The following is an 11,279-nucleotide window of genomic DNA, read 5'->3' on the forward strand; positions in this document are numbered from 1 at the left end:
TGTGGCTGAGGTATGCCACATTTCACATGAACTGATCTGATGGAGTAATGAATCCAAACTGAAACGTGTAGTTCAAATTATCAACGTATACAGAGAAAATCAGTGAAGATGTACAACAGTGAGTGTCTACAGCCATCTGTAAAACACAGTGGAGGATGTTTTGGGTTTTGTCTGGGGTCCGCATTTCAGCCAGTGGGAATCATGTCAAAATTGATAGAATTATTAATGCAGAACAGTACCACCAGATTTTGATCATCCATGAAACACTATTTCTAAAACATCTGATTTCCAAGGGTTTCGTTTTTCAGCATGGCAGTGATCCCAAATACACTGCCAATGCAGTAAAAGCATACCACACAATGGAGCACTGACAGTCATGGATCAGCCTGCCAAGAGCCCGGACCTCAACATTTATTGAAGCAGTGTGGGATCATCTTGACTTAGAACAGAACAAAAAGGAAGCCAACATTCAAAGAAGAGCTTTGGATGTTCTTCAAGAAGGAAGAACTATTCCTTAAGACTACTTAAAGAAATGATCAGAAAGCTTGGCTAAGAGATGTCAGACTGTGCTGAAGAATAAAGGTGGTCAAACACAATATCGACTTTCAAGCACATTTGAACTATAAAAGCTCAATTTTACCTTGTATTCTGTATTTCCATGTATATTTTCACATTTCAATAAATTGATGCACTTATTTTTTCATTTTGTGAGCAAAATATAAAGAAATGAGGGTGGATCAAAACTTCTGCGTGGTACTGCAAACGTAGATGAACGTACAAGCACTGATAACCTTGAACAGCAGAGAGGGAGAGTCTTTCTTAGACATTTTCTTCTAAGGAAAGTATTAACCTCCTTCTAACCTTTGTGCCATAATGAAAGCTGTTCAATGGCACATACCACATGGCACATAAGTTGTTTATTCCTATTTATGGAGGTCTAAATAAATACATAAATAAATAAATAAAAACAAATCATAATTATTTGTTTAAAACTTCTCTCTAAATAAGACTGACAGATCGCACACAGAGGCACTAAGAGAAGATACTTTAATGGGCTCTGTCATGCATGGTCATGACCAAAAGTTTATACACAATGCAGAAGTAAAGCATCGAATTGTGCACTGGAGTCAATTCAAGAAGTCTGTCCTTCCAGCACAGGGTCTGTTAATAAGGCACATATTGCCTAATTCTGTGCACATCTGACTAAAAAACAAATCCTTTGGTAAATGATTCTTCTCACATCAAGCCGTGAAGGAAGAAAAGACTCAGCTCACCTCCTCCACACTTCTGTTGGTCTGAACAAAGTAAAGAAGGTTACAGTAATATCTGCGTAGCAGGACATCCATCCAAACATGTGGAACATGAAGCAGTTAGAGTATGGAGCCCTGGCAAGACGAGCAAACCAGATCAAGAACGAGCTCAGACAGGCAAGAAAAACTATGTTTACACAGAGTTGTAATAAAGGAAGCATAAACCAGAGTTAGTCATGCTGTCTTTGTTGTAATATCTTTAACCTTTGCTTTCAATTCCTCTTCTACAGGGAGTAAGAAGACCCTACAAAGAAGTGATCGATGTCTTCCAGGGTGATTTACACAGGGCAGGAATGAAACCTCTGACATTTGTCAGACAGGTAAACTTGGACCTTTACACACTGTGTAAACTCATTACGTTTCCTTTGAGTAAGGATTGCCCGTGTTGCGCTTTTTCACAGGTTCTTGCAGCGTGTGTTTACCCGCCGCTTATCAACAGCAGCAATCTGCCACTTGATGTAAGACAGAGGGCCCAGGAGGAGCTGGGGAGATGTGTTGGAGGGAGTGTAGGTGAGGGCAACGTATGCGGTCTAATGACGTGGAAAAAAATGAAAATGCTTGTAGTGCAGGACCCCCAAGGTGGAGCGCATAAACTCCACCTACCACAGTAGTAGTTGTCACACAATAAAGATTGTGTGACAACTACTACTGTGGTTTCGGCCCTTGGCTCCGGACACAGGCACCCCATCTCGCTGCCACACCTTCCCAGCTAGCTTTCCCTGACAAAAAGCAGACACACAGTCAATTGATGCACCTGCGCACCTATTCTCCCCGCCTCAGCACCGCCCCATGAGCTCACTGTGACGTTTTCTCCGCTGCAGCAGGCCAGAGACCATGCCCCTGCCAAAAGGCTTTATCTGCAGTAACCGTGTGGTGGCAGAAATAGCAAAAGACTAAAACCCCCAAAACAGGGCAGATGGCATCAAAACTATCTACAGATACAGATCTAGAGAGCTTCAACTGGTAAAAATGGAACTGGAGAATACCTTTAAGGTTCTTAGGGTTACTACAATCAAACAAGTCAAATCAAACTTTATTGTCAGTTCTGCAATGTACAGGACATACACAGCACTGAAATGCGTTTCGCCCACTGTGTGCAATAGAAAAAAAAATCTAAATTCAATTCAAATCTAAAATAAAATAAGGTAGCTGTTTATGTATAAAAAATGAGGTTTGCAAGAATTCTTTTAAAAAAGTTTTTTAATTCATAAAGTTGGGTGAGAATATCTTACTTTCAGTGATTCACTTAAAACAACAGTAACAGGTCTCCACAGATTACAAATAAACTGCGCAGAAATACTGTCATACTCTGGCTTCCATGTTTATCATATACATAAAAGTCTCTATACAGGAAGCATATGTAATAATAGAAGTGTTTAATAAACTATAGGCTCATATAGACAAACATTATAAATACAATGAAATGTATATGTCTTATAAAACATTTTTAAAAAGCCATTTTATGAATTCAAATCTAGGCAGAAATACAAATACAAAAAGTCTGCTTTGTTTTGCCAGATCAAGTTGTAGGTGTGTTTTATAATAATAATAATAATAATGGATTGCATTTATATAGCGCTTTTCGAGACCCTCAAAGCGCTTTACAATTCCACTATTCATTCACTCTCACATTCATACACTGGTGGAGGCAGCTACAGTTGTAGCCACAGCTGCCCTGGGGCAGACTGACAGAAGCGAGGCTGCCATATCGCACATCGGCCCCTCTGGCCAACACCAGTAGGCGGTAGGTGAAGTGTCTTGCCCAAGGACACACAGTGTTGGGAAGGTTAAATGTATTCCATTACAGATTACAGATTACATGCCCCAAAATGTATTCTGTAACGTATTCCGTTACGTTACTCAATGAGAGTAACGTATTCTGAATACTTTGGATTACTTAATATATTATCATGCTGTTTACAACTACGTGAATGTACTATTGCTGTGATTTATTACTGTTACTGAAGGTTCGCGGCTCTGAACCGTAGTAAAGAGACCTCTGGCTAATACGTCAGGTTTGTGTCGGGCTCGTAGCCGAAAAATAGCTTTACTTTGTTGTGTGGGTCAACTTTGCTTGCGAGAGACAGAGAGAGGCGTTGAAAGGCTGCTCCAACGGAACTTGTTGTTTTTGGAGGAAAACACGAACACGGTGTACAGTCGAGTCTTAATAGCTTACTTACAACTGGGCTCGTCAGGCACTCTTCTTGGCTGCAGTGGTTGTTATTATATTTACATGCTTCCAACTCCCGTTTTTCCTCAATGACAACTCGTACTTTTCCTTTTTCTCCCTCCCTCGCTCACAGACACATAACGTGTATGGCAGTCCATTCTCCCTGCAGCACGGACTACACTGCCCATGATGCTACATTCTTTAGAGCTATACAGGGAGTGCAGAATTATTAGGAAAGTTGTATTTTTGAGGAATAATTTTATTATTGAACAACAACCATGTTCTCAATGAACCCAAAAAACTCATTAATATCAAAGCTGAATGTTTTTGGAAGTAGTTTTTAGTTTGTTTTTAGTTTTAGCTATTTTAGGGGGATATCTGTGTGTGCAGGTGACTATTACTGTGCATAATTATTAGGCAACTTAACAAAAAACAAATATATACCAATTTCAATTATTTATTTTTACCAGTGAAACCAATATAACATCTCCACATTCACAAATATACATTTCTGACATTCAAAAACAAAACAAAAACAAATCAGCGACCAATATAGCCACCTTTCTTTGCAAGGACACTCAAAAGCCTGCCATCCATGGATTCTGTCAGTGTTTTGATCTGTTCACCATCAACATTGCGTGCAGCAGCAACCACAGCCTCCCAGACACTGTTCAGAGAGGTGTACTGTTTTCCCTCCTTGTAAATCTCACATTTGATGATGGACCACAGGTTCTCAATGGGGTTCAGATCAGGTGAACAAGGTGGCCATGTCATTAGTTTTTCTTCTTTTATACCCTTTCTTGCCAGCCACGCTGTGGAGTACTTGGACGCGTGTGATGGAGCATTGTCCTGCATGAAAATCATGTTTTTCTTGAAGGATGCAGACTTCTTCCTGTACCACTGCTTGAAGAAGGTGTCTTCCAGAAACTGGCAGTAGGACTGGGAGTTGAGCTTGACTCCATCCTCAACCCGAAAAGGCCCCACAAGCTCATCTTTGATGATACCAGCCCAAACCAGTACTCCACCTCCACCTTGCTGGCGTCTGAGTCGGACTGGAGCTCTCTGCCCTTTACCAATCCAGCCACGGGCCCATCCATCTGGCCCATCAAGACTCACTCTCATTTCATCAGTCCATAAAACCTTAGAAAAACCAGTCTTGAGATATTTCTTGGCCCAGTCTTGACGTTTCAGCTTGTGTGTCTTGTTCAGTGGTGGTCGTCTTTCAGCCTTTCTTACCTTGTCCATGTCTCTGAGTATTGCACACCTTGTGCTTTTGGGCACTCCAGTGATGTTGCAGCTCTTAAATATGGCCAAACTGGTGGCAAGTGGCATCTTGGCAGCTGCACGCTTGACTTTTCTCAGTTCATGGGCAGTTATTTGGCGCCTTGGTTTTTCCACACGCTTCTTGCGACCCTGTTGACTATTTTGAATGAAACGCTTGATTGTTCGATGATCACGCTTCAGAAGCTTTGCAAATTTGAGACTGCTGCATCCCTCTGCAAGATATCTCACTATTTTTGACTTTTCTGAGCCTGTCAAGTCCTTCTTTTGACCCATTTTGCCAAAGGAAAGGACGTTGCCTAATAATTATGCACACCTGATATAGGGTGTTGATGTCATTAGACCACACCCCTTCTCATTACAGAGATGCACATCACCTAATATGCTTAATTGGTAGTAGGCTTTCAAGCCTATACAGCTTGGAGTAAGACAACATGCATGAAGAGGAAGATGTTGACAAAATACTCATTTGCCTAATAATTCTCCACTCCCTGTACCTGTAGCATTCTGCCTATTAGCTTAGCACAACAACAAAAAGGCGCTCTCTCACCCAGGAAACAGCAGAGAGAGCGTCACCCTGTAACCATGGCAACCGTAACGCTGCCGCCTGGAACAACAGAACATAGCTGTCAAACAAAACCCAAACAGTCCTGACCCGCCACAATATGAAATAGGGAAGTACCGCCGTGTAATCCATTTATTTCAACAAAGTAACTGTATTCTAAATACCACCTTTTTAAACGGTAACGGAATATAGTTACTCATATTTTGTATTTTAAATACGTAACGGCGGTACATGTATTCCGTTACTCCCCAACACTGAGGACACAACAACCAAGACTGTCCAAGCTGGGGCTCGAACCGGCAACCTTCCGATTACAAGACAAACTGCCAACTCTTGAGCCACGATCGCCCCCAATGTATGTGAGTTAAAGTCTGTTTTCAATCTCTTCAGGTTCATATTCTGCTGCACCTGGGATACCAGAAATCATCCACAGCATCTCTGAATTCATAAAGAGACGAGACTCTGGCATCTATGCTTATTATATACATAAAAGTCTCTATACGAGAAGCAGGAAGCAATAATAAAAAAGAAAAATTATTCCAATATAGTGTTTAATGAACTATAGGCTCATATAGACAAACATTATAAATACAATGAAATGTATATGTCTTATAAAATGGTTTAAAAAAGCCATTTTATGAATTCAAATCTAGGCAGAAATAATAATACCGAAAGTCTGCTTTGTTTTGCAGGATCAAGTTGTTGGTGTGTTTTATGTGAGTTAAAGTCTGTTTTCAATCTCTTCAGGTTCATATTCTGCTACACCTGGCATACCAGAAATCATCCACAGCATCTCTGAATTCATAAAGAGACGAGACGGAGGAATTCCATCTCACCCCGAGAACATTTACATCAGCCCTGGCTCACAGTGGTCAATCTCGGTAACTCCATGATTACCGACATCCTGCATACATGTTCAATTCAATTCAATTCAATTTTATTTATATAGCGCCAAATCACAACATAAGTTGCCTCAAGGCGCTTCATAGATACAGAGAAAAACCCAACAATCATATGACCCCCTATGAGCAAGCACTTTGGCAACAGTGGGAAGGAAAAACTCCCTTTTAACAGGAAGAAACCTCCGGCAGAACCAGGCTCAGGGAGGGGCGGCCATCTGCTGCGACCGGTTGGGGTGAGAGAAGGAAGACAGGATAAAAGACATGCTGTGGAAGAGAGACAGAGGTTAATAACAGATATGATTCAATGCAGAGAGGTCTGTTAATACATAGTGAGCGAGAAAGGTGACTGGAAAGGAAAAACTCAATGCATCATGGGAATCCCCCGGCAGCCTACGTCTATTGCAGCATAACTAAGGGAGGATTCAGGGTCACCTGGTCCAGCCCTAACTATATGCTTTAGCAAAAAGGAAAGTTTTAAGCCTAATCTTAAAAGTAGAGATAGTGTCTGTCTCCCGAATCCAAACTGGAAGCTGGTTCCACAGAAGAGGGGCCTGAAAACTGAAGGCTCTCCCTCCCATTCTACTTTTAAATACTCTAGGAACAGCAAGTAGGCCTGCAGAGTGAGAGCGAAGTGCTCTAATAGGGTGATATGGTGCTACAAGGTCATTAAGATAAGATGGGGCCTGATTATTTAAGACCTTGTATGTGAGGAGCAGGATTTTGAATTCAATTCTGGATTTAACAGGAAGCCAATGAAGGGAAGCCAAAACAAGAGAAATATGCTCTCTCTTTCTAGTCCCTGTCAGGACTCTTGCTGCAGCATTTTGGATTAGCTGAAGGCTTTTCAGTGAGTTTTTTGGACATCCTGATAATAATGAATTACAGTAGTCCAGCCTGGAAGTACTAAATGCATGAACTAGTTTTTCAGCGTCACTCTGAGACAGGATATTTCTAATTTTAGAGATGTTGCGCAAATGGAAGAACGCAGTCTTACATATTTGTTTAATATGTGCGTTGAAGGACATATCCTGGTCAAAAATGACTCCAAGGTTCCTCACAGCGTTACTGGAGGCCAAGGTAATGCCATCCAGAGTAAGAATCTGGTTAGATACCATATTTCTAAGCTTTTCAGGGCCGAGTACAATAACCTCAGTTTTATCTGAATTAAGAAGCAGAAAGTTAGCGGCCATCCAGGTCTTTATGTCTTTAAGACATTCCTGCAGTTTAACTAATTGGTGTGTGTTATCTGGCTTCATGGACAGATAGAGCTGGGTGTCATCTGCATAGCAGTGAAAATGTATGCTATGTCTTCTAATGATGCTGCCTAAGGGAAGCGTGTATAATGTAAACAGAATTGGTCCTAGCACTGAACCCTGTGGAACTCCATAATTAACCTCAGTGTGTGAAGAGGACTCTCCATTTACATGCACAAATTGGAGTCTATTAGATAGATATGATACAAACCACTGCAGTGCAGTACCTGTAATACCTACAGCATGTTCTAATCGCTCTAATAGGATATTATGGTCAACAGTATTGAACGCTGCACTAAGGTCTACCAGGACAAGCACAGAGATGAGTTCACTGTCAGAGGCCATAAGGCCATGTGTATGTGCTTTCTAATGGATCATCACAATCTCTCTTTTCTGTGCTTTCTAGAACATTCTCAATGTCTTAGTGAACCGTGAGGCTTCACCAAGAACAGGTGTGTTGATTCCAGTGCCATGCCACAACAAAACCGTGTTGTCCATAACGCAGTTGGGTGCAGTCGCCGTCCCTTATTACCTGAGTGAGGAGCAGGGATGGGCGCTGCAGGTGGAAGAGCTGCAGCGAGCGCACGAATCTGCAAAGGGAGTCTGTAATCCTGTGGCTCTGTACGTCATCAACCCCGGAAATCCAGCAGGTATTTATTCCAGCCAGTGTGGGGATCATCTACTGTAAGTGTTTGTTCTTTGTGTTACAGGATGAATATTATACCCTTACTTGTTTTTATGCCACACTGCCTGTAGGTTATGTTCAGAGTCAAAAATCAGTGCTAGAGGTGATCCGGTTTGCTTGGGAAAAGAGGCTCTTTCTTCTGGTTGATGAGGTGAAGAAGCTATTATCATCCATGCAAGCATATTTTAAAAACCAAATGCATCTGTATAAAGGAACTTATGGATGTTTACATGTTGCATTGCAGCTCTATCAGGACTGTGTTTATGGGGAAAACTGTGAGTTTGTCTCCTACAAAAGGGCTGTGAGCGAGATGGGGCCTCCTTTCTCAGGCAGAGTGGAGCTGGCGTCCTTTCACTCAGTGTCCAAAGGCTTCTCGGGAGAGTATGTGTTCAGTCCAGATATGTATCTGGTTTGTAATGGATGATTCTCACAAAGCTTGAGGCAAAAATTAAACTGAAATTTAAAGAAATAAAGCAGTCAAATAAGCAATCTCACTACAAGATCAAAAAGATGAAGACGTTAGTTTGCTCACTGATACTTATAAGTGCTATTGTGCATTATTTGCACAACTACAAAGATGATCAGGATTTTTAAAAACTTATACACCAAACTTCTCAAGTTTGTTAACTGCATTACAAATATTATTTCTCTGTATTGTTGAGTTTTAAGAAATCTTATCTTGAAAAACACAAATGTGACATAAGCTACTCTCTACAGTTTATGCTTTTTTCAGAAGAGAAATCTGAACACTGGATATACTAGTGAAAAAAAAAAAACAAGTTCTGAGGAGATTTTTGGGTACCTTAGCATCACTGCGTGAGATACACCCTAGTCAGGCTGGCAGGCTGTTATTGGACCAGCACAGAGAGACAGTCATTTATAAACACATTCACACTTAAAGTCACCAATTAACCTAACATGCAATCTTTGGACTCTGAAAGGTTGCCAGATAACCTGGACAAATCCCACATATGCACAGGGAGAGACTCCAGCTGGTCAGCAGGTTTGACCCCTGAACCTCCTTGCAGCCAAGTTAATATGCTAACCAGTGCAATGGTTACCCTGATACTGGCGGCAGTTAGTGGCACCTCTCAGCCTTCTAGTAGATACACCTATGATGTAATTTAAAACTCCTACATCAGTTTGTTCTCGAGTTATCACATTCACAAACTTGGGTGCCCATGTTGTCTGTCAGTCTTTTATGGCTGTCAGGTAAAATCTTCCAAAGTTGATTGCATTGCACAACTTGCATCGTGACAATTACACTTTTGTGTTTAACATATATTTTCGGTGTTAATTGTAGAAATGTCTTTTTGAAATTCATGCAAATTAGTGCCAAGTGTGCTAAAATAGCTTTGGACATTTTCTTTAGACTGGTATGAACAAAGAGATCATTGACCAGAGTCTCATTGTAAGTTTAAACACTTCTTATACAAGCTAAAATGCGGAACTTAAAAGTATCACAGGTGTAGCAGTGATATTTTTAAGAGTGCAAGCAGGGTGGAGAGGATAGGGATGCATTTCATGGCAAGAGTGAAAAGGAAGGTTGTGTGTCCAGTATATCCACTATCCTTCCTCTGCACATGTCCAAACCATCTCGGTCTCAAACTATGTCTCCAACCTGCTCAACCTGAGCTTTGATGTACCAGTCCCCTTGAGCTGGCAGGCAAGAAGTAAAGAAGAAATCTTCATAGGATGTCGTAAAGAAGGGCGTGCAGAGGGTTGGTAGGAATAGTGTGAAATGAAAAAAACAAAACAAAACAATGAAATTCAGTGATAAACTGGTCATCCACTGAGAGTGATCATGAGAAGCAAAGCTCCAGAACAGCTACATTTTTGTTGTTTCTACATGCAAGTCTCTTTCATTAGGTGTGGTCTCCGTGCTGGATATGTCGAGCTGGTAAATCTGGATCCTGCTGTCATGAAATACATCCACACGCTGTTCTCCAAAGATTCTTGTTCACCAGTTTTAGGTCAGATTGCCCTGGATCTGATGACGGACCCTCCAAAGCCAGGAGACCCCTCGTACCTGCTCTATAAACAGGTTGGACCTGAGAACTGTACTCTTGTTTAGCTGAGGATGACCAACTACATGTAGCGCTGTAGCTGTTTTTGATAAAGAATTTGCCATTTTCTACAAGCTGATGTCTTCTGCAGGAAATTGAGCAGATCAGGACTGTGCTGGTTCATAGCGTGAAGAAAGTCCACGAGGTTGTCAACAGCCTACCGGGATTCAGCTGCCCACCCATTGAAGGAGGATTGTTTGCGTTCCCCAGACTGCACCTCACACCAAAAGCTATTCAGAAAGCCAAGGTTACAGCAGAAATGCAAGAGGATGTATTACATAATCTGTGTTGAAGCCCTTTGAACTTTCTCCTGGTTCATTTTCCTGAAATGTGTTTGTTGTTTTCCTTGGATATTTCAGGAATTAGGACTGCAGCCAGACACATTCTACTGTACGAGACTGCTAGAAGAAGGTGGAGTGTTTACCGGTCCTGGTTGGGAGTACGGACAAAAGGAGGGCACCTACCACATCAGGTACAACACAAGTCGGGCACTCTTCAAAGTACAACATTAGGAAATTATAGATATTATATAAAGCAATTTTATTTTTGGTATAAAACAAAAAATAATTTCTATTGTTAAAAGAAGTCTGTGTTTAGACTGCAGATGGATTCATTTCATGGTCCAAGTCTCAAAGTCTTTTTTTTTTTTTGTCTCTGCAGATTTTGCATCGCGGTCCCTCAGGACGTCATGGAGGAATTACTGAGACGCCTGAGCAGCTTCCACATGACATTTATGAAGGATTTTTCTTAAAGACAAAGTTCCCATTGGAGTTTCTTTTTTCTGTTATCCCATAACTCTATATAGAAAATCAAGCCAATTTTTGAAACAGCGATGTTGATTTTAATAAATATGACATTTATTGCATACAATCTTTGGTCAGCCATCTTTTGTCACTACCCATTAGAGTAAGATACAGCTTCAGCTTTTCAGAAAGCAACTAACCGTCTATTACAAGTTCCAAATTCAAATGAGGCCTTACATCAGCAATCATTAAAAATTAAATTTAAAAAAAAAAAAAAAATTTAAAAAAAAAGTAGTAGTGTGTT

General features: G+C 41.0%; 1 protein-coding gene across 1 annotated transcript; it reads left to right on the forward strand.

Moving 5' to 3' along the window:
• Positions 1–1,219: 1,219 nt before the first annotated feature.
• Positions 1,220–11,254, forward strand: LOC101481597 (alanine aminotransferase 1). The gene is made up of 11 exons (XM_012916758.5): positions 1,220–1,427; positions 1,541–1,630; positions 1,712–1,820; positions 6,074–6,207; positions 7,888–8,131; positions 8,238–8,317; positions 8,411–8,547; positions 10,036–10,210; positions 10,324–10,479; positions 10,592–10,704; positions 10,893–11,254. Exons 1-11 carry the CDS (start codon positions 1,353–1,355, stop codon positions 10,981–10,983), a joined length of 1,404 nt encoding a protein of 467 aa, XP_012772212.3. The 5' UTR covers positions 1,220–1,352; the 3' UTR covers positions 10,984–11,254.
• Positions 11,255–11,279: the final 25 nt, after the last annotated feature.

Source organism: Maylandia zebra, linkage group LG18, assembly GCF_041146795.1.
Source record: "Maylandia zebra isolate NMK-2024a linkage group LG18, Mzebra_GT3a, whole genome shotgun sequence".
Taxonomy (NCBI): domain Eukaryota; kingdom Metazoa; phylum Chordata; class Actinopteri; order Cichliformes; family Cichlidae; genus Maylandia; species Maylandia zebra.